Genomic DNA, 23,569 nt, shown 5'->3' on the forward strand with positions numbered 1-23,569 from the left:
TTAAATAATTAAATAATAAAACTAGCAATCGTTTTTACTTCTGTCTTTAGTGGTTTTACACATATGTGTATCCTTTCTGACAGCTATCATGTAAACTACGAGTTTTAACACATAACACATTTTGTAACTACTACTACAAAAAAGCAATTTCGAGTTCAGGCATTGCAAATCCGCCAACGCATCCCAGGTACACTAGGCTGGAGCGTCAAATATTGCTTTATTTTGAAAGCTTGGAGCGGATATCCTGCCTACGTACCAGTGTGGCTTCAAACTTTCTTCGTTCAGCGGGTCTGTGGACACAACGACGTTATTTTACCAGAGTTTGGTGTCCTTTTAGTGTGATATTTTTACGGGGGGAGGATAGGCGGAGATGGCGGTCGTCCTGTTGCAGGCTCTGGAGCGGACGGAGTTGAATAAACTCCCGAAAGGCGTCCAGAACAAGCTCGAGAAGTTTGTAACGGAGCTGCAAAATGCTAACGAGGCGCTCAGGACGCAGCATGAGCGGTTCAAAGCAGACAGCGGTAGGTGACGTTATCCTAAATTAAGCAAAATGTCGCTGATTAGCGATTGATATTTGATAGAAAGGTCGTGTCAGACTCCGGTTCACTATGGAGCCGTCTTCGGGTAAATTCGGCCAGTCAATTAATGTTGTGTTGTTAGCCACAGTGCCTGCTGACGGCTAACGTTAGCTAGCGTTAAGGCTAGCTTTGGCTAACAGCTCTCTTAAACATGACATTTTATTGGAGGAATTACTGTACGGTGTGTGGAATTAATGCCGACTTTGAGGACTTCTCCCCAGTATGTGCTAAAGGCCTGTTATGTTTACATGTTTCCGGTCAACCGAGGGAACATCACGTTATTAAAAATCCAAGTTAAGTTTGATATGATATTGAGTTACTTTATAAGTAGCTTAGCTGAATTCATAGCTATGGATTCTTTATTTATTATGATTGGAGTAAAAGTGTTTTTCATTCAATCCAAAATAAATGTATATAAAAATGTATAAATAACACCAAGCTTCCATTGAGAATTGTCAGCTTGAGTGGGCTGATATAATATGATGGTAAAAGCTACTGCTGCCTATCTGTATATACACATGTTTGTGAATATGTAACTGTATGACGTCACACAACAATGCCAGTTTACAAAGCTAATGTTACTGCAGGTAAAATCTGTTTCAGGCTGTCCTTTTGGACTGTTGGTGAAACCGTATGAAAGAAGCAAAGCAAAAGTACTCTTGTGTGTACTTGGTGTAGCTGCTATACTGCATGACATGTGTACTCCTGTACTCCCGCAGAACAACAGTACTTCGACGTTGAAAAGAGACTAGTGGAGGGTCAGGATCAGATCCTCTCAGCCACCAGAGACGTGCAGACACTCAAGGAGGAAAAAAACAAACTGCGTGAGTTTACACACACACACACACACACACACACACACGCACGCAAACTATTAACACACAATGACCTGGTTCTGATGTTCACACTCACCGCTTTTGAGATTCATTCCTGCCTTTATGTCTGTGAGGCTTTCGTTCTGTCAAGCTGTCAAATCATCGAGTGCTTGAGGACTCTCGCAGACAATTTGAGGACACTTTCTCTGACTCTGTATCTCTGCAGACTTTACCTGAGGGAATTACCCACAAATTATAGCATTGTGATGTTAAACACAGTGGAAGTCCCTGAGGCATTAAAAACGTGGACGTTCAGCCTGTAATTTCATGCTTAATATTTATATTTGACAAGTGGAAGATCTTCAAATCATGTCGTAATAAGATACAATTAAAACCCATAATTGTATACAACATGTTTTCGTGTCATCAATAGGATGTGATATGCCGCATGTCGTATTACCTGAGCTGAGGGATTGGTGTTTGGAGCCACTTCTTAGACTTTACTTGAAAGGTGCTTCTTGGTTTTCATGTTCGTTCAATGATCTTCCGTTTGAGCGTTGTCTTGTTCTCTCCGTGCAGACGAAGAGCTGAGCACTCTGAAGGGAATCGACGGAGAGACTCCTGAGGATAAACCACCACAGCAGGTAAGAATTTGTGTAGTGTAGTGTTAATGTGATAAGCTATTGTTGCTTATGGAATACTCCACCCAAAAATAGTATGTTTATTATATTTATGTTCATTAATTTAGTCAGCAGTCACTTGTATGTTGCACAAATATACTGCTTTTTAATTTAAGCTAAGTTATGTACACAGTTGATTCATTTTAATGTAAGGTTAGTAAGAGTAAAGTACTTTGAATTTGTTTGTCCAGTTTGTCCTTTTGACTAAATCTAATCACAGTCTGTCATGTGTGTCTGTTTGTCTGATTAGTGAAGAGCCCACCCAAATTATCACCTGTATAAGATGTTCATTCATACATGTAGCTCACAGCAAATGCTGCTACCATTTAAGCCTATAAGGTCTATTTAACACTTATTCACACAACCAGCTATTTCTCGTTTTTCTACCAACTCTGGATAGTATTATAGTTAATAATGTAATATGTCATGTAATATATGGCTTGTGTGACAACAGCAAACCAAGGCCAAATATGAGATCGAGGCAGAGAAGAGGGAGCTGGCGCGGCTGCTGGAGAAGAGAACACAGGAAGTGGAAAACCTAACTGGTAAGAAGCACTGAAAGCATCTGATGATAGTCTGATTTTCCCGTGCGTTAACATCGGGACAGACGCCCTGAGATCTTCCGGTCTCGTGCGTTACCATCGGGACAGACGCCCTGAGAACTTCCGGTCTCGTGCGTTACCATCGGGACAGACGCCCTGAGATCTTCTGGTCTCGTGTCTCCTGCTTCAGACCCTCGATTCGGATGAGGAGTTCCATTTTTTGGGTGAATGTTTCTGAGTTTTCTGTGTGTGTGTTTGCAGAGGATGTGAAGCATCTGAATGAGAAACTGACGGAAACCAGCAAAGTCAAGATGGAGCTGCAGCTAAAACTGGACAGCATACAGTCATCTGAGGCTTCTGTGCAGGTACAAACCAGATTCCATGGAAACCACGTCGGCTCAGTGCTGAAGCTCGTGTGTTTGTGCATCAAGCTGCCGTTTTTATAATGACCACTAAAAGCTGGTTCTGATCAAACTGAGGAAATAAGTTTAAAAAGCCTGATTTTAGAAAATAAAAACACAGGTTACAAAAACATATTTAAAAAGAAAATGGAATCTTCCTTTTTATGCAGGATGACCTCATCATTTATGATCATTTTATTCAATACTGCAAAAAGATGACTTATGTGTGACCCAATTAAAAATGTTTTTATAATATTTAAAGAGAGTACAATATGTTTTAAGTGCCATTTTAAAAGTGTTTAGCATATTTTGATGATTATCTGGATAATATTGTATATAATAATTAATATTTTTGTTAGGATAATCGTGACATGAAACGTTATCGTCCCATGAAACGTTATCGTCCCATGCCTATGACAGATATAAGACTGGAATGTGGTATTTCGTTCATCTTTGTGATTGGAGCCCTGCGTTTGTGTGCCGTAGCACCGAGAGAAGCGCATGGAGCAGGAGAAAGAGCTGCATGAGAAGAAAATCGAGTGGCTCACCGCTGAGCTGAAGACCAAAACTGAAGAACTGTTGAACACCGACAGAGAGAAAGGCAAATGCATACTGGAACTGCAGGGGGGTCTGAACAACAGCAAGGAGCAGGTATTTACATATATACATACCAATATATCCCCGTTGGGTTTCATCTACTGGGTTGCCAGAATGGCTCCGTTGCTTTATTTATCTATATCCCTGCATGTAAGGGATAAAACATGCCGAGTCACACATAACCCTCAAACGTCCCACTTTAACTGCCCCGGAGAGGCCTGTTATTTGTTTCCTAGGAGATCTCGTTAAAATGTATGTATCGATGCATCCCATCCACAAAGCTCATGTCTTTTTGGCGTAACTTCTCTCTTCGACAGATGACCAGACTGGAAGGACAGCTTGCCTCTCTGAAGCAAACCAGCGAAAGTTGGGGTAAAAGAGCTGAAGACCTCAACAACAAACTGAAACAGGTGATGTGAAGTCAAACGGGGCAGAGTTTTAAGATTTACATATCTGCATTCTGCATCTTTATAGGATGGTTGATGGCCCTCAACCACTGTATTTAATATTCCTCTGACTCGCTGGACCACCCACAGTGATTGGAGCAGACTGTGGCGGCAGACTGCCAGTTGAATAAATCATGTGACTATAAACTAAGGATGTCAATGGTTAATGAGGGCGTTTTTGACACTATAGATTAATTTACATCTATATATTAAAGAACTGAGCGAGTATTGAAAGAATTTCAATTCATAGTCGATGAGTCATCTGATCGGCTCTTCTGATCAGAATTAGAGAGACCACGATCAAACTATTTAGAACCAATATCAGCTGATCAGGAACGAATATCAGCTGATCAGGAACGAATATCAGCTGATCGAGCCAGCATTAAGTTAAATAAGACATTTACAACACATGACATTACATTCTGGATGTCACGTTAATTTGGGTTTTTTTAGAAGCCAAAATGAACCAAATCTCACATCCTGACTATAAACTATACGTTTTTAAGGCACCAAAAGAGCTCAACTCAGCTTCCTCTTCCACTATAGAGACACTGACCATTGGTGGCATCTGCTGGTCACTGCAACACATCAGGTCAGGCATGTACATGTAGTGTCGTTAATTATTTCTATGGTCTGTATGTTTCTCCAGGCTAAAGACGAGCAGAGTGCCATGGAGGAGAAATACCGCAATGAGCTCAACGCTCATGTCAAGTTGTCTTCACTCTACAAGGTTAGAGTCGCTGCAAAGGCACCAAGAACTGGGGGAAAATAATGAAACAGGGCATTGACTTTACATTGTAGTGTTGTCGCGATAGATTTGATTCAACTGTGACTTGGATACGATACCCTGCTTAAATATCTTGATACCTATACTGAAACTACTGCAGCAAAAAATCCCAAATGTCAGAAAAAGTAATGGAATAATAATCACAGAACATTAAAAAAAAAAAAAAAAGTTTTCTTTGGTTAACTAAAAATGTACAACATTATACTGTGTTATTCCCTGCGTGTAATGCAAATGTGATGCGTTTGTTCTCCCTGTAGGGGGCAGCAACAGACATGGAGACAAAGAATCAAGAACTGAGCAGAGCAGTGGAAGGGCTCAGCAAGCTGGTGAAAAGCACTGGAGAAGGTATCGCACCAGCTTCTAATTGTCTACCAGAAAAATAATCCAGAGCTTCATGTCCCGTTTCTGTGTGTGAAGCATAGATGTCCATCTTAAACGCTTTAACAATGACCTGCTATGCTTCATGCCCTGTTTCTGTGTGTGAAGCATAGATGTCCATCTTAAACGTGAATGACCTGTGTGATTGGTGTCTGTTGTTGCAGCCAATAAGGCTCTAGAGAAGAAGGTGTCGGAGGGAGAAGAACTGAAGTCGAGACTCGAGGCAGAGCTCAGAGAGAAGGTCAGGAAAATGGAGAAGGAGCTTGAAAACGCCACGATGAAGTCTGCTGGCAAACACTGCTGTAAGACCACGCATGCACCTCTTTCATACATATGTGCCGTTTGCTCAGTGCATTAAGTGTCTGCAACTTTTATTTACATGTGTGTTGTGCTCTAGGTGCACCCTCTCTGACCGAGGAGCAGTTGGACGCCATGTGTCCATCAGCAGCTGCCATCGCCGCCATTGTTAAGCCCAGCATGAAGTTCTTTGATGTGAGTTCAATAGGACAAGCATTGGGTGACATGGTTGAACTCATGTTGTGTCAAATGTTTGCAGAAAATAAAAATATTGCCAGTCAGTTTTGTTCCAATATCGTACAGCCCTAATGCAGATGGCATACATACACATCTCCTACAATAAGACTATAATAAACTGTGGAGCTAATGTTTGAATCATTGACGTATCCCTGACTGTGGAAACATTTCTCCCCTAGCATTGTATACATAATATAATAAGATATTTGTTGTTGTTTTTTCTTCAAATGAAACAAACTGAAATGTTAAGAGTTAAACTCCTGATAATTAATTGGTATTTGGTTGTTATGATCAGGACTGAAGCTTCATTCTTCCCCCTCTGTGCAGCTGTATAATGCCTACGCAGAGTGTCAGACGCAGCTGCAGCTCGAGAAGCAGGAGACGAAGAGAGTGAGCAGAGTCCTGGATGAGATCGTCCAGGAGATCGAGTCCAAGGCTCCCGTCCTCAAGCGTCAGAGGGAGGAGTACGAGAGCATGCAGAGATCCATGGCCTCGCTGTGCAACAAGCTGGAACAGGCCCGAACGGTCAGGGACGCGTTCACCTTCCTTCTGTTTGTCTCCTGTATTCACCTTTTGTCTTAGTTATTCTGTTAAATGTAACTTTAATTTTGCTTTCTTTTATCATTAGGAGATCTACAGTTTGCAGAAAGAGAAAGAGGAGGCCAAGCAGCGCTGTGATGGCGTGGAGAGAGACAAACTTAGGACAGAGAGACAGCTAGAGGACACATCTACACAGGTACACACACAGGGACAGTTAGAGGACACATCGACAACATACAGAATGAACGGAGACCTTTGATTGGATGCTTTCATTCCTAAATGTCTCTCGTGTCCAGGTGTGTGCTCTCCTGGTGGAGCTGGAGGAAGCCAGAGGTAATCAGGTGACCAAGGAAGATGGCAGCTCCGCCAACATCTCCAGCACCTCTGAGGTCATCAGTCCACCCCAGCTGTCCTTCCGCAGTGTGGAGGAGCTGCAGAGGCAGAACCAAAGCCTGGTCGGAAGGCTGAGGGAGCTGGAGGAGGAAAAGGACAGACAGAAGAGCCAAGTAACATCAGCGCGGTAGGAAGTGCTTTTACTGTTGCTGTTGTTTACATGCTTCTCTGCTGATAACAGCTGGCAATAGGGTGACGTCACGCTGACTACATCCACTTCTTATCGACGGTCTCTGGTTGAAAGGGAGCGTTGGTCAGCAGTGAAGCTAGATAGCAGTATAGTTAGCTCCATCTCTCTGGGTCCCTTCAGCGTGTCCGAGTTGGAGGCCAGTGTGGAAAAGCTTCAGAAGGAGGTGGAGCAGCTGAGGGAGCAGAGGAACCAGCAGAAACAGCTGGCTGACTCCAACGCCAGACAGAGAGACATGTACAAGGTCCTGCTGGCCCAGAGCACCGGCTTCAGCCTGCCTCCTCAAGGTGACACGAAAATACTAACACATGCTGCCTTTTTAGGGGGATTTCTTCTAACTTTCAGTGTTAATGGTGCTTATAGAACGAGGTCAAGTTTTCATAATTTGTCTGCAGGTTCTGATTCTTCATCCCAGCCTGCAAATGTTCGGCCCTCAGTCCCGGCTACTCGCTCGACTCCTCAGAGAGCGGCTGCCGTCGAGTCGACACAGACCGCTCAGGCCAAGGCTGCTTTAAAACAGGTAAGTACAAACATCCTGCTTAACTGTGTGTTACTCTCCATCTTTAACTCAGTCGCTGTATTGACTGGATGTCTGTGTTTCTATGCGCCTCCAGCTGAGCGACGCCTTCGCTCTGTATAAGAAGGAGAAGGCAGAGAACGACAGGATGTTGAATGAAACCAACGACCGGCTGCAGAGGCAGCTGACGGATCTCCACTCCAGCAGCGCCAAGCTGACCTCTCAAGTGGAGTTCAGCAGCAAGAGGTTTGCGTCGTGCAGTGCTGCACCTGCCTCTATATTTTTTGGAGATCTTTTTTTTTATGCAGTGCGTTTGTTCCATGCTTCTCCGTCAGGTACGAGATGCTCCAGGACACTGTGGCGGCCTACCGCAGAGAGATCACCGCCCTACAGGACAGGAACCAAAAAATGGCTGCAACGGCTCAGCGGCACGAGCACATCATCCACACGATGAGCCAGGACCTGCGACAGGCAAATGAAAAAATGGCACTGGAAGAGGTGAGGAAGAAGAGAAGCTGAGTTATCTTAAAGTTGGGATGCAGGATGTTTGTCTCCCCCCTCTGGCGGTGAGAGTAATTACTACATGGGAGTGACCACAGCAGTAGCAGCTAGGAGTGTGTGGAAACGGGCAGCAACCCCCGATCATGAAAAGTGAAGCCTTAAGCTTGCATTCTCTCGACTGGCCATCAGAGGGCGACTCAAAAAGAAGTCTGATTGCATGGAAGCACTCATAGTGATGATATCCCTTTTGATGGGATCCATTCACAACCACCAGCTCCCTTTGGAGTGTGATTTGTTCACTTCCTCCTCTACGTCTGCAGGTGAGAGTGGAGAACTTGACTAAAGAGAGAGACATGTTGAGGCAAGCGGAGAGTCGACTGAGCCGAGAAAAGGAAGCCACACTGGCTGAGCACCGGAACCAGAACCTGCTGCTGACCAACCTCAAGTCTATACAGGTACCACATCATGAATCAACGTTTGACGAGTGAAATGTCATCTTATTTATATATATGATTTCTCTGATTTTCCTCCTCATCTCTGCCATTGATCTAGTTGACGATGGAGCGTACAGAGACCCAGAGTCGCCAGTGGCTGAACAACAAGATAGAGAATCTGGAGGCAGAACTGGCTTCAATGAAGACCAAACTGGACCAGGAAGTAGCACAGAGACACACGCTGGGGCGCACCATGGATGTATGTAGAATATAGGCATTTATTTAGCTATAATCAAACGATACCCTTAAAAAGTTTGTAATCTGCTGTCACAAGACAGAAAAAAGAGGGGAAAGAAGTAACCTTAACTTAAATTAACATTTAAAACAAAAAAAATCTTTAGAAATGTAAGTTAGTTCTTGAACCTTGTAATGAAGGGATGACCCGCTCTACCTTCTGAGCCACAGTCGGGTTGTAGAAAGTCCTCTTTAGGAATACTTTGTATGAATGATGGTTCATCCAGACTGATAGACAACGTTTCTTTCCCTGGTTTAAGAAACTGGAAACGTGGCATCAACATGTGTGCAGATTTAATTTTGATGTGAGACATTTGGTGTGTCTCTGTTAAAAAGCCATTTTTAAAGGAAAGTAAGATAAAGCATCGATTTAACAGCTGATTACAAACTTTTGAACGGTGGCGTTTTGTCCTAAATAAGTGTTGTTGCATCCAGCGTGTAATCTTGTCTTGTTGCTCCTCCGTCACTGCCATTACCTCCATCCTCAGGCTCAGTTGTTGGAAGCGAAGAAGCAGCTGGAGACCCAGAACACCTTGCAGCAGAAGACCAGGGAGTTGTTGCGCAGCTCTGAACAGCAGGTGGCAGCACTGAAAGTCCAGCTGGCGTCGGTGTCGGCGTCGGCGTCGTCCTCTGAGGCTGTTGCCGCCTCCGGCAACGCGCCCGCCCTGGTGACCAGAGCTGCAACCATCAGAGCACCACTCAGAGGTTAACAGACACACATCTGTTGCATGTGGATGATTTAAATTGTCACTAATCAGTCGTCACTAAAGTACTGAACTCTGCTTTGGTTGATTATTAAAAATGTAATTCTACGATTATCCTGGCCAGAATCGTGATATGCTTAAAACTGTTAAAATGGCAATGTATTAAGAAACAAATAGTTAGAGATAAAAAAAAGCATCTTTCATTTGTGGAAAACAATCAAATAATCTTAATCATGATGACTATAAATGGTCAAAGGTATTTTTGTATCCTGCATTTGTTAAATCAGACTCTATTTTTCACGTTGTGAAAGTGAGCTGAAAAAGGAGTGATAATTCCACAACCAAAAGGCAGTGTAAAAGGAGCTAATGACACAAAACAAACTCACCAATTAAGGCAGCGATACACCAGAAATATATAGCGTATAAACTTTGACTGATACTCTGTCTAAAATACGTCCACAGCAGTCCATGGCTTTGTTCCTGTGCTGTTTAACAGCTCTTGTTTCGTCTCACCCTCAGTACGCTCTCCAGTGCCAGCAGCAGCCCAGCAGCTCAGCCAATCGGAGCAGGAGCTGGCAGAGGTGAAAGGTCTCCTGCGTACCACCGAGGAACAAAACGGCGAACTAGCGGAGCAGCTGAAAAATGCTAACGCTACCATGGAGCAGTACAGGGCTGTGGTGCTGACTCTGGAAGACAGTCTGAAGAAAGAGAAGGAGGTAATCCAACAACACACACTCTTTACTCCTCGTGCTGTCTAACTGTCCACGCTCATGTTTACTGACGACACCCACCTTCTTCAGTCCCGCTCCCCTCTGGAGCTCCGGCTGAAGGAGGCCGACGAGGTGCAGAAGCAGCTGGAGAAGAACATTCTGGAGGTGGAGAAACTGAAGCAGCAGGAGAGAGAAGACAGGAGGAAGGCTGTGGATGCAGTGGAGAAGCAGGTGAGCCTGCTGCACGAGTCGTACACGAGTTACCCACAATGCACTGCTACATTCACGACTGTAATGTTACTGCTGACTTCGTACTCACTGTCACACACACACACACACTCACTATTTCTGTTATAAATATGCTGTCATTCTGACATTTTCAACAGTAATATTAAACATACTGTACTAAGGCAGCGATTAATAATATCTAAAATATATTTTAAAATATTATTGTCACAATTTTACCCTAAAAGTTTCCGCTTTGAACAACAATGACTTACTCTATAAATAAGTAATAATCGTAGTGAAGAAAAGCACAAAGACTGATGGGAAGAGAGGCACAATAAAAAGGACTTAAATCGTTTAATAAATCATCAGAGAGATTATATGACTGTTAGTCGACTTGGACAGCCCTGATTGGTTGTTTGAACTGAACTCTCAGTGTCTGTATTTCTTTGTGTTGTGTAGGTGTGTGAGCTGCAGCGCAGCCTGAAGTCCAGTCAGACGGAGCAGCAGGAGGCACTGGAGAGAGCTGCTAGTGCTGTCACACTGGAGCAGAAGGCCATACAGGACAGCCTGCTGCAGGTCTGTTATTAAACACACACATGTCTTGAATTCAGACGTTCACCTCCAGTCATGAACATAAATGTTAAAGCTGTTTCCCCGTCTGCTCCTCTCAGACAAAGCTAGCTGGAGAGGCGCAGGCTAAGTACGAGCGGGAGCTCATGCTTCATGCTGCGGACGTGGAGGCCCTGCAGGAGCTGAAGAAGAGATTCCAGCTAGATGCAGCACGGAAGAGGGAGCTGGAGGAGCAGCTGAACAAGACCTCGTCCCGCCTGCAGCAGAAAACTGCAGCTTTGAACACGATGGAGAGGCAGCTGAAGGTGGGACGGCCAGGATACTCTTATGCATTAGAACGATGTAGACTATTTGCCTCTCTTGAGGAAGCCCTGCTGTAGGCGAATGTTGTGTTTCTCATTGGCCATAACGGTCTGACTCTCCTTCAGGAGGATCTGTCCAATAAGACCAATCGGTGCGCGGAGCTGGTTAAGCAGAACGCTCTCCTGCACAAACAGATGGATGACATGGCCACCAGGAGTCGTCAGCTGCAAAGCAGCCAGCAGCAGCAGCAGCAGCAGCTTGACCTGTCTTTCAGTGAAGAGGGGAAGACGACCGAACAGATACTAGAGATACTCAGGTGAAACAGCCTTAAAACCCAAAGTCACCCTTAAAGCAACAGACTTTTTAAATTGCATCCCTGGTCATATTCTTGACATATATATAAGAATATATGCCGTACATTTTTATGTCAAAATCCAATATCCTCTTCTTCCTGGAAAACGAAATGTAACACATGCTTACATAAGCTATCTGATTTCATTCTTTAATATCATGACGTCCATCCATCAACCAATCGGAGCTAGATAAGGTGGTGAGTTAATTTTTCACCTGATAGTCTCAGAGTTTGAAACGCATCCGTGTGTTGTAGGTTTGTGCGTCGCGAAAAAGAGATCGCCGTGGCTCAGTGCGAGGCGTTCGACGGTGAAGCCCTTCGCTACAAACAAAGAGTGGAACACCAAGACAGAGAACTGAAGGAGCTACAGGAAGCTCTGAACTCTGAGAGGGAGAAAATGCAGGTAAATGTGACTTAAATGATGGGAACCTCCATGAAAAAGCATCACCCATAAACGATGGGTTTGAGGGTGAGAACTTGTGAAGCTTAGGCGGTCCATAATGTGGGATTTCCTTCCTCCTCTCTTCTCAGGCCACAACGAAGACTCTGTCCCAGCAGGAGGAACAGCTGAAGAAGATGGAGACCATCAGTGGGCTTCAGGAAACCAACAGGATTCTGAAAACGGACAGAGATAAACTGGATCAAGAGCTGCATCAAGCTCAGGCTAAAGTAAGATTTGAGTGTTTCCAGTCCCGTGTCTCTGTTTCATAGAAACTGCTCACGAGGTCTGTGGATCATCTTGAGTAACCAGGTCACGAAGGGACATTGCTGTTGAGTTTGTCAAATGTATTTTTTGGTGGGCTTTGAGCACAAGCCATAAAAGCAGGTTGGACAAGAGCATAGAATTATTAAGAAGCCATCACATCAACTCTACCAGTGAGTGAAACTGCAGCTACTCTTGAACTCTTGAAGCTCACAACATCATCTTTTTTTTTTTTTTTTTTTTCTTACTCGTTCAGGTCTCAAAGCTGCAGTCAGACATCGGGCCGCTACATCACTCGTTGTCGGTGCTTTCTGAGAAAAATGGCTCCCTGCAGGCCGATAAGAGGATTCTGGAGGAGGACCTCAAACGCTGGAAGGCCAAAACACAGGTAACCGCTGTGTGTTTAGTAACCTGGTACTGTAATATACCTGGTATATTTATAGTATTATGCCTCCCATTCCGACTGCAGTTTTAAATCACTGTGTTAGGGCCATTTTAGGTTGAAAACTTTAATAAGGAGCCAAGAGAGGAGGGTAATATTCTGGGGAAAATGATCACAAGTATACCAGAAAAATCTCAAATATTCTCTGAGATTAAACCTCATAACTTTGCATGAAGAAAATCTGAAGTATATTGATTAATTGCATTGTTATTTTACCTCATACGTTCTAGTGTTTTGTTGCTTAGTTGTTTTTCTTTACGGCTCATGTTGTATTTGTATAGTTACTGTGTTAGTTTCACTTAAACTCTACTGACGTTGCTCAACAGCAACTGGTGAGCCAACAGAAAGACGGCGATGCTGAGGAGAGACAGAAACTCACCACCGAGAGAGAAGCTCAGCAGAGACGCATCGCACAGCTGGCTGAAGAGATGGCCAAGCTGAAGACTGAACTGGCCAGGTAGAACACACACGCACGCACGCCGGCTTTTACCAGAACATTAAGTGAAAATGTAGCATTAAATAAAAATAGATTTAATGCTAAGGCCGTGCATCAAAGCGATTATAGGTTAAACATTACAGAGAGGGAAGGGGTTATATCAAGAGGAAAAAACAAGAAAACTTATATTAGTATTTATTCATTTATTCTAATTTCTGTGGTTTGTCATACAACAGTTGAAATGACCAGCGTGTTGTGCTCAGCGGCAGATTGATCAATGCATCCCATAGTGAGATTATTGTGCCGTGTGCATCAGATCCAGTGCCAGCAGTAACTCGGCTCAGTCTCAGCTGCAAGCCTTCAGAGACTCGGTGGCCCGTCTGACGTCGGAGAGAGACGGTCTAAAGAAAGACATGGAAACCAAAAACAGCGACATTCTGGAGAAGAACAAGACCATCACCCAGGTCAAGAAGATCGGACGGCGCTACAAGACCCAGTATGAGGAGCTGAAAGTCCAGCATGACAAGGTGGGAGTCGCTCCACAACATCTTATTTAGCGCTGATGAAAAAACAGGGAAAAGTGAGTTTATGTGTCTCGTGTGTTCCAGCTGGTTGCGGAAACTGCTGCTAAATCAGGAAGTGAGGCGGCTCCGAACCAGGAGGTGCAGCAGGAGCTGACTCGAGCCCGGGAGGTCATCGCCAAGACCGCAGAGGAGCTGACCACTCTGAAAGAGGAGCTGCAGAAAAAACAGGAGGAGGTGAGCGCGAAGGAAATGTAGGCCTTAATGAACCCAACAATACAATGATGGAGCGCCACAGTTTGTTAAATGACTTCACTTATTATTATAGTCTCATCTAATCGTCATGAAATGCAAAACCCAAGTCATAGGATGATCCATAAGAACACATATCTCAGGAATACGTCGGTTACCGACCATCATGGCTCTCGTCCTTTTTAAATGAAAACTGTCAGAGTGATGGATTTCCCCTCTAATCAGGCCCAGAAGACCCAGCAGAGCCTGGACGAGGCCAAGAAGGAAAACCAGCAGACCAAGGAAAAGTTCCAGGAGGTCCAAAACCAGCTGACACAGAAACAGAACCAGCTGACGCAGGTACTGCAGCACATTAGAGTTGAATCCATGACGTAAGTCTGTATTTGATGCAACACATGCATCCCCGATTCCTTTAGTTTCGATTGTAATGACAGCAATGTGTGAGAGAGGTTCGTTTAGGTAGCTCATCATTGAGTGAGGAAAATACAGTGAGACTTTGCTTCTACAGGTCCAGTCCCAGTTGTCCCAGAACCAGACTCAACTACAGCAGAATCAGAACCAGCTGACCCAGACTCAAAAAGAGCTTCAGCAAGCAAAGACCCACAGCCAGCAGGTAAGAAGTACAGCGACACCCGACACAGATATGTTCATTAAAAATAATTATATATCAAACATTATATATAATATTCCTATTTGCTGGATTCTGGATAAATATTCAGTGAATCTACACATCATTTAAATTTTCTGTTGTTTTGATTTGAATAATATAATAAAGTGTTGTGATGATAAAATCATCAGCATGGATATCACAAGGACCAACAATAGACCAGCCTCCTTTCTCATTTAAAGGTACAGAACCAGGTAAAATCAGCGCAGTCTCAAGCTCAGGCCCGTCAGAACCAGATCCAGCAGATCCAGAGGGAGCTCCAGCAGGCTAAGGAAGCCCTTCAGCAGAACCAGGCCAGTCAGAAAGAGCTGCAGCAGACCAACCAGAGCAGCCAGCAGAGCCTCAACCAGGAAGTGGGCAACCTGAAGACGGCTCTCAGCCAAGCCGAGGGCAAGGTGAGGAGCAACCTCTTTATTTACTTACCACACATCACTGCTCTCTACGGCATTTATAGTTACGTACACGGTGTAGGAGGCTTTAACTAATCAGGTTTTGATGGACACTCAGAGAAGTCTACATTTGAAGGACAGTTTAGAAAAGAACTCCACCTAATTGTATCTGTAAAGGTAGTACAAATGTAACCGTTTGTATCATTGAATATTGACAATAAGAATGTAACGATGTGGAAATGTAATATCACAAATATCCTGATAATTATGAACATATACTTTAAACGTTTAAAAATGCCACTAAAACACACTGGTATAACTTTATATTTTGTGATGGAGTCAAATTATTAGTTTATTGACATCTTTAAAATCTTCCCTAGTTGACAGTGTTGTTTTTTTTTTAACTCAAACATACCAGGAGCGTTTAATGCCTTAATATTTGTTATTTCAGCTGCAAAAATATGCATGTTTGCATTTCTTTCTTGCACATTTATGAATTGCAATTATAAGTCATGATGCCCATCCTGTAAAGGTTTGTTGCTGTTTTAATTTACCCTGGATTTTAATAAGTAGTGCATCTGTGTTTGCCTCCTAACAGGCGACTGAGTTTCAGGGCCGCCTGGACAGCCTGCAGAAGGTATGGAAAAAGCTTTTTAACTAGAAACGACACAATGACGTCTGGTGACGTGTGTGGTTGATTCACGTTTATTCATCCAGCCTTCCTCTGTATTCATATCTTCTGCATCAAGCTGTCTTTCTTTTTAAATGTCTCACTCACATGACGTGTCTGCTTGTTGTTCCTCTTTGTCAGGTGGTTGCCGAGCGTGAGGCAGACATCAAGCGTCTGCAGGAGCAGCTAACGGAAGCTAACCACGCTAACGAAGCAGGCCGAGCCACACAGGCCAACCAGAACCAGAGTTCCCAGTCCATCCAGGGCGGCAATGCCAATGTCGCTAGTGACGCTAACCAGGCACAGCAAGAGGAGCTGGCAAAACTCAGACAAGAGGTACTTCCAAGTCCTTTTTTAAATCTCACCGTTACATTCATGCTAATTGACAGTGAAGAGATGAGCGATACTGTGGCGTCTTCGTGTCATTCACCACTTTAAGATCAGTGCCGTCTTCTTCCCCTGCAGCTCTCGCAGAGCAAGAACACAGAGGAGCAACTCAGACAGCAGATAGCTGAGAAAGAGGAGAAGACTAAGAAGGTCTTCATGGGAGCCAAGACCAAAATCAACCAACTAAACAGTAAGTTAACTTGTACCACTAGTCGAAGACAATGCTGAGTGCAGCTAAACAAAGACTCTAATGATGCGAGGCGTATATTTGCTTCACCTTAACGCCTTGGCTTAAGAGTAACTTGTTTGTCACCTGCTCTTAACCTGAAGACGCTAAGGAGAAGCTCAGTCAGGAGATAGAGGAGCTGAAGCAGAGTAAGGAGGAACTGGAGGTGAGAATGAACGCCCTCAAGTCTCAGTACGAAGGACGACTTCTTCGGCTGGACAGAGAGCTGAGAGAACTGAGAGAGACACAAGCACAGTCCGACCCCAGAGAGGAGCAGCAGGACCAGAGTGCAGCGAAGGTAAGGAGGAGCCGTTCAGACCAACGCAGTGGTTACAGCCGTGTGCTGTTCATTAACTCCTATGTCTGTACTCAGGTGGGGGATCAGGCCAGATCTGCAGACCAGAGACAGATATCTTTGAAAAGTCCTGCCCAGGACAGGGGAAGGTAACGGATACATGCACTCACTCATGCACTCTGAAGGGTTGTAGCTTCACAGATATTTTTAATAAGTATTCAGAGCCAGCTTAGAATGGATGTAGTTTTAAATATTAAAGCTGCTTACAGTAAAATAGAACAACAACAAACTATGTGCCCCCCAAAAAAACTGTAATAACTTTTCGTGCTTCCTCCCGTCAGCTCCTGTCTGTCTGACCCTCCCACTGCCAACATCCGCCCCACCACAAGTACTCCATCTCCAAGCAGCAAGCCTAGCCCCTCCCCCGGTAGCAAGGCCACACCCCGTGCCAGCATCCGGCCAATGGTTACCCCGGCAACTGTCCCCATCCCGACACCCACCGCCACCGTCATGCCGACCACACAGACCGACAGCCAAGAGGGTGAGGGCAAGAGATGAAGAGACATTTAAAATAAAAGTGGAAGATATTAGTTATGATGTTTCTTTAGACGATGTGTAAGATGATGCTCTGCCCTGCAGCGCTGATGAGTGCGGGAGCTGTACACTCCACCAGCTCCAGTCTGGTGAACACACCCACATCAATTACTCAACCAACCAGCACCCAGGCCACAGCTTTTGTCCAGCCCACCCAGCAGCAGGCAGCCAATCAGGATGCAGGCCCCAGTGTGGAGACAGAGCGACCATCTACGTCCTCCTCTCTGAGTGGAGCAGGTGAGCAGGAGTCTGCTAAACAATGGGTTTCGTCACCATGACAACATCCACTTCTTGCATGCGGTCTCTGGTCCAAACCAAGCATCAACCCTGCAACTCTGAAGGCTGTGATGGAGCTCCCCTGGTTACTCCATCCACTGTTGGTGTCCAACTGGAGACACACTTTTATAGTGATAACCGATATCTTGATGTGTGTGTGTGTGTGTGTGTGTGTGTGTGTGTGATTAAAGCAGGGTCAAAGCGAGGCAGAGAGGAGGAGGATGAGGAAGAGGAGAGCAGACCGGAGAGTTCACAGACGCCTCCAACCACCAAAAAACTAAGATTAAAACCATCGATGACACTGCAGGTAAAAACACAGACATAAAATGCTAAATGTGCTTCATTCTATGCATTTTAATTCAACGTTTCAGTAGATGGAGTTTGGAGAAACAGACTTACTGGCTTATTGTGTGACCTAGGGTTCATTTAGATTCACCAAAGTCACACAAAGTCACAAACAAACTAACCGATTGAGTCAACAGTCCACCAGCAACTCTTGCATTTTTGGTTAATTCTGGGATATTTGCCAAAAGCAGAGTGATTTGGTGTGTTTCAGATGGAAGGTGATGATGAGGAGATTGAAGGAGAGCTGAGGGATGAAGAAGAACAACAGGATTCACCAGATGACAGTCAGGTCAGTCACCAATGAGAGCTACTTCATGATGGGCAGCTTTGGAGTGAGTTTTTGAAAGAGGAATATTAATGCTGCCTTTATTTTATTTATTTTAACATTCAGGGAACTATTTTGTTTGTTCATTTCTTCATATTAAAGCTGCTGATATCTCCCTGTACTTTCTTTGTTCAGGTCATGTTGAAAGCTTCTTTTAAACAGGCTTTAAGGAATTTCAACTAAGTTTTGTGTTAAGAGTTTGTGTTATTCTAAATTTGGACAGTTTTTTTTATCGTCCTAGATTAGTAATATTATATAATTAGTTATCGGTTTCGGCTGCTTGGAGGTATAAATACATGTCAATATACAGAAATCCTGCAGTTCATGTTTAGATTTGACAGTATTTATACTGTACAGGGTTTTTCATCAAAAAGCTCTTGTTATTTAAACAAACATATCTTTGCTTCGTGGTACAAATCAAACTCAGGAGCTTCCAGAGGACGGTTTCCCCGTTTTAGCCGAAGATGACGAGGACATGGAGGAGGAAGGCGTGTCCCAGTCTGTTCCTTCTGACCAGTCCTCTCAGCGCTCCGCCATTGTTCGAGACGTCATCGTGATCGACACGGACAGCGAGAGCCACGAGAGCAAAGAGGGGGAGGAGAAGCAGGGGGATGAAGGTGAAGAGGAAGATGAGGAGGAGGAGGATGAAGAAGAAGAAGAAGAGGATGAAGAAGACGGGGTGCTGTTCTATTTTATTAAAGGAGTCATAACCTGGTTTTATACGTATCCAGCCCCCCTTGGATCGCTTTGGATCAATTCGTAAAACTTATTAGAAAAAAAAAAAAAAATTTTAATCAAACATTGAGCTTGTTCTGACCCTTTTTCGTACCGCGATTTTATCACGCGAGATTACGCGCGAGGTTTTGACTGGTCCGGATGTGCATTGTATAATATGTAATGAGGCGCGCGTTGATTCGCCGCAGGAAGGACAGAGCCGGGGGGGCTTGCCTGCATGCAGACTCCAAAACATAATGGCGGCGCTTCGGCGATTTCAGGTAGCGGACGGGGCGGGGTTGGGTGGTGAAAGAGGGGTGGGCTTATGCAAGTAGCCGCCACGGTGACGTCACCGAAGGCGCAGAATCAAAATCTCGTGCTTTAGGAATGCACACCCTTGTGTGCTATTCCTGTTCGGAAAAAGAGCAGAAGCGAAAAAACGGCGCCACTTTCAAACTCCAGCCTTTCAGGCAAGTTTCAACTGAGGTCAAACACAGATATGCATGTTTTAACAAGAGAAATTGCGATTTCCTGGTGATGACTCCTTTAACATTTAAAAAAAAAAAAACGTTTTCGGCTTTGATCTGTTGTCTGGAGTAAATCATGTCTGTGTCTCCCTCAGTATAAGGAGGAAGAGGAGGGCGATGAAGACGAGGATGAATCTGGCGACAGTGGGATGAGGGGAGAGGAGGAGGAGGGTAATGAGGAGAGCAGGGACGCAGAAGAGGAGGGAGGCGATGAGGAGTTGTCGGAGGCCACCGGTGCCGAGGAGAACGTGTGTGCAGCTGCTTCAGACGCCTCGCAGCGCCCCTCTGAGCCGCCGCACAGCAGTGAGCGCCGCCGCCGCCCCGCCACGCTCCTTTCACCGCTCCTCGTCTTCAAACCGTCTAACGTCAGTCTATCGTCTCTTCCAGATGACGGCAGCGGCAGCGCCACATCAGAGGCCGAAGCCCCCAGAGACCATGTACACTTTGCCCCGACCTCCTCCTCTGCTCCCTCCCCCTCCTCCTCCCTCACACCCCGCCTGCCCCACCCACGTAGACCCCCGCACCCCCTCCCACCACGGCTCAACATCCAACCCCCGGCTCCAGAGCTGGGACCCCCCCACTCACAGGTACCCTCACACCTCCATCAAATAAAACAACAAAAAGTCACATTCCTCATAACCAGATTAGAGACGCCAGCTTCCCAACGCCCATTTACGGTAACTAACCGGTTCATTTTCCTGCCACTCTCTTGACCCGCGCCTTTAAAGCCCCAGTGAAATGGAAGTTAGAGCGTCTTTAACTTGTTGGGACATAATTCACAGTGAAACTGAATATTTGAGTGGTTTACAGTCAAAATAGTTGCATAATATGACCAGAGAATGTGATGTAAAAGCATTTTTTCTAATTTCATCTGGACTTTAAAGCGAGGGTTTGGTAATCCTGAGGGACTAGCAAGGTTATGCCAGTAACTGTGTTGTTTTTAAACATGTTATTATTATTATTATGAATGCTTAATGTCCTGGGAGATGATTTCTTGTGTAGATTGCTGAATACTGACGGTGATGATGTGTTTGTTTGTTGATCAGAGACAGTCCTCTCAGCTGCGTAGACCGTCAGTGGGACGCGGTCCTCAGCTGACCCCTGGGATCGGCAGCATGGTAAGAGGGGGACCACAGTCACATGTCCCACACCTGTTGGTGGTCTCACGCTGGGTTTACGGAGCTGCATCTGAAGTGAATGCGTTTGTGTTGCAGCAACATTTCTTCGATGATGACGACAGGATGGTTCCCAGTACTCCCACTCTGGTGGTCCCACACCGCACGGATGGCTTTGCTGAGGCGATACAGTAAGATCTACACACACACACACACACACACACACACACACACACACACACACACACACACCTAAAACATCCTGTTTTCTGTCTGTTGAACTCTAAATGGACCATAATGTACTAAATGAACATCATGCTGGATTGAAGAAGACTTGAAACTAGAGAATGAGACCATAAACTCATGTTTATAATGTTTACTGAGATAAAACATCAAGAGAGTAGGCTTATTTTCACATAGACTTCTATAGAGATGCTAAGCTTTCTGTTTCACCATGGGACCTTATTTTGGAAGACTATGGTCTGGTAGTCAACAGAGAGGGACAAATCATTTTAAAAAAGCATCTTGAAATCTAAATTAAGTTGTGGAGAACATCTTGGAAGAACTCCAAACTCTAAACACGTTCCCTCATGTCTTCTCCTCAGTTCTCCTCAGGTAGCGGGTCTGTCCACCAGGTTCAGGTTTGGACCTCCAGAAGATCTGCTTGCTCAGACATCAGGATCGCATTCTGACCTGGGACAGCTGGCCTCTCAAGGAGGTACTACAACACACACACACACACACAGTGAAACCTGGCCTGATCTCAGACATGTTTCTACACCTCGTCCTGTCTGCCTTACTGCTGCTGTGTGTTCAGGTCTGGGGATGTACGAGTCTCCTCTGTTTCTTGCTGCTCATGACGAAGATGGAGGAGGAAGGAGTGTCCCCACCACACCTTTACAAGTCGCTGCACCAGGTGAGACAAAACACTCTATACGCTATTGGAGAACAAGCGTTGCTTTTTAACTCCGACCGCTACAGCTCGACTCTCTGTCTCCATCAGTGACGGTCTTCACAGAGTCTCTGCCCGCAGACAGCGTTGACAACATGGCCTCCCAGTCTGTTCCCATGGTAACCACCTCTACCGGGATGGCCTCTACTGGGGATGACGGAGATGAAGTCTTCATGGAGCATGAAGGAGAGGGGTGAGGCCTGGTGGTGTCTGTAAATTTTCCATCCAGTGTCATCCAGGGATGGAACCATATAGGATTTTGTCTCAGATTGCGATTATTGTTATCGGGATATGATGAAACGCAATTATTTTAGCAGGATGATTGTGACATGAAGTTTCCATATCGTCCCATATCTAGTCTCATCTAACATGATGATCGTGAAATAACGTTTTGCCAGGATTTTTTACTTATTTTCCCTCTGAATACAAAATATTGCGGTATTTATTGTTGTAATACTCATATCAGCCACAAGAGGCTGACATGCTCCCCGGCCTTCCGTTGTAATTAGAGAGTTCAGTTCAAGACAGTTAAGGTTACTTTTTGTTTTGATGCAGTATTTGTGTTTGAGTGCTGTGTTTGTGTTTTCCAGTCCCTGTATCGAATCGTCTTTGGAGAGCCACACGGACGCAGAGTCAACAGGACAGCAGAGTGATGATGCATCGCTGCCGTCAACCAGCCAAGATCCTGGTAATCAATTCAAACTACGAGCAGCTTGATTTCTATATGGAGCCCCAACCAACACAAGGAACAGCGTTCACTTTGTTCACTTTCAAATAAAGTAAAATTCTATGTATCAAAATTCATTGGTAAAACATTCAAAATACTGAGAGTTTGCTAAGATAATAAATCAAGTGAGAAGTAGAATCGTTTTCTAACTCTAGTTCGATACAATCAGAGAAGAGTCGCCCCCTGATGGTCATTAGAAAGAACGCAGCTTTAAGGACCTTCAGCTTTTGGCTTCATTTTTCCAAACCTGAGGTCCCCACTTGGTTCTTCTTTCAATATGGAGATGAAAAAAGTTTCCTCAGTGGCTCGCTGCCCGTTTTATTTCTCTGTCATCATTGTCCTCGTTGATATGACTTATGTAAGTGTTTCGCTGTGTTCTTAATCATAGTTTGTCCTGATGAGTTCTGCTAAACCCTGGTTTGTTTTATACTTAGACACCAGCAGTGCCACTCAGCGGCGCACAGTACCCAGTCTGATGAGCAGCCTATCGGGTAGAGGAACCAGAGGAGGGAGGGTCGAAGCCCGGACGTTGCTCAGCCGCAGAGGTAAGAAACTACAGTCCTGGAGGGCTTCCTCCATGTAGACACCAACCAGAGAGGTTCAGCTCCACTCTGACTTGCTTTGTTTGAGGGCAGGACTAACTATGGTCTGGGTGGATATTATGCTAATGAGTTACTTGGTGACATCACCACTTTACGGAAGAACAGATTTGAATGAAGGCGTTGAATGAGTTGAGTTTCTGTGGCGGAGAGTAACTCCCTTTGGACCTGGACTTTAGGTTTCAACTCTCTGGAGACATTTTGCATGAACAACAAACTGTAAACACACTGAAGGAAAGAAGAAGATCCTCTTCTAAGTCGAGCTGAATCGACATTTCATGATGTATTTTCGAGGATGGGCAGGCGTTATACACTGACCGTACAAACTCAGTCACTCGGAGGATAATGATGAAGCTTTTATTGAAGTGCAACAAGCAGAGAGCAGCATAAACATGGACACAGAAGTGATGAAATGATGATTATTCTGACATGCTTCCTCGTCACGTTCGTTTCCAGGCACTTTCTCTCGAGGAGGAAGGGGAGGAGCCATGGGCAGAGGGGGCTTCGCCTAACGATGATGCCACCAGCAGCGACTCGACCAAGTCATCCAATAAGGAGATCAAGGCTTATTTTTGTTGAGACATTCGTTAGTCAAAATCAATAATCACACAAAGAGATGCGACGGCTGTTTTAGTGTCCTTTCTCTGCAATGCGTTCGAATACGTTTGTTTTTTAGTTGTGTGTTGTCATTTTTGTGTGTTAATGAGAGCATTGTGACTTTTAGTTGGTGTCTCTGCCTTTGGGCTGTTTATACGCTTGTTTCAATAATAAAGTTGAATAATAAGTGGCTGTGTGTGTGTGTGTGTACGGAGAGCTTTTTAACGAGCAGCACAAGGTTTCGGCTTTATTGTTGCATATTTGTACGTTGGGTTTTAGAACATTGTGCCTATTATTGATCAAAACAACGCTTGTTTGG

The 23,569-nt window shown here is 44.7% G+C and overlaps 1 protein-coding gene across 7 annotated transcripts; it reads left to right on the forward strand.

The window, feature by feature from the left end:
* Positions 1-266: 266 nt before the first annotated feature.
* Positions 267-23,439, forward strand: LOC311011838 (nucleoprotein TPR-like). Of its 7 annotated transcripts, none has more exons than XM_084006990.1 (55): positions 267-521; positions 1,298-1,402; positions 1,973-2,037; positions 2,528-2,618; positions 2,877-2,980; positions 3,503-3,667; positions 3,931-4,023; positions 4,709-4,789; positions 5,104-5,191; positions 5,389-5,526; positions 5,622-5,716; positions 6,086-6,283; positions 6,387-6,494; positions 6,595-6,818; positions 7,002-7,165; positions 7,274-7,398; positions 7,493-7,641; positions 7,731-7,893; positions 8,217-8,351; positions 8,449-8,589; positions 9,113-9,329; positions 9,848-10,044; positions 10,129-10,269; positions 10,726-10,842; positions 10,938-11,141; positions 11,265-11,455; positions 11,747-11,894; positions 12,023-12,160; positions 12,451-12,582; positions 12,963-13,093; positions 13,389-13,599; positions 13,681-13,830; positions 14,071-14,184; positions 14,354-14,458; positions 14,695-14,907; positions 15,500-15,538; positions 15,713-15,907; positions 16,037-16,148; positions 16,289-16,482; positions 16,558-16,628; positions 16,821-17,020; positions 17,119-17,310; positions 17,541-17,656; positions 17,906-17,983; positions 18,447-18,698; positions 19,356-19,563; positions 19,648-19,847; positions 20,307-20,378; positions 20,475-20,566; positions 20,981-21,093; positions 21,193-21,291; positions 21,379-21,520; positions 21,918-22,015; positions 22,489-22,599; positions 23,110-23,439. In XM_084006990.1, the coding sequence occupies exons 1-55, from the start codon at positions 371-373 to the stop codon at positions 23,163-23,165; spliced, it is 7,632 nt and encodes a 2,543-aa protein (XP_083863116.1). In that variant the 5' UTR covers positions 267-370; the 3' UTR covers positions 23,166-23,439. The 7 variants fall into 7 exon arrangements, with proteins under 7 accessions (XP_083863116.1, XP_083863117.1, XP_083863114.1 ...); XM_084006991.1 differs by having other exon boundaries at positions 17,544-17,656; XM_084006988.1 differs by having other exon boundaries at positions 7,002-7,398; positions 19,356-19,847.
* The last annotated feature ends 130 nt before the right edge of the window (positions 23,440-23,569 follow it).

The sequence above is a fragment of the Eutrigla gurnardus genome, assembly GCF_963514095.1.
Source record: "Eutrigla gurnardus genome assembly, chromosome: 4".
In the NCBI taxonomy this organism is placed as follows: domain Eukaryota; kingdom Metazoa; phylum Chordata; class Actinopteri; order Perciformes; family Triglidae; genus Eutrigla; species Eutrigla gurnardus.

Coding starts and splice junctions, on each gene's coding strand:
- LOC311011838 (XM_084006985.1), top strand. CDS start 371: ATGGCGGTCGTCCTGTTGCAGGCTCTGGAGCGGACGGAGTTGAATAAA. Junction 6,495..6,594: donor TAGAGGACACATCTACACAG/GTACACACACAG, acceptor TCTCGTGTCCAG/GTGTGTGCTCTCCTGGTGGA. Junction 10,270..10,725: donor TGGATGCAGTGGAGAAGCAG/GTGAGCCTGCTG, acceptor TGTGTTGTGTAG/GTGTGTGAGCTGCAGCGCAG.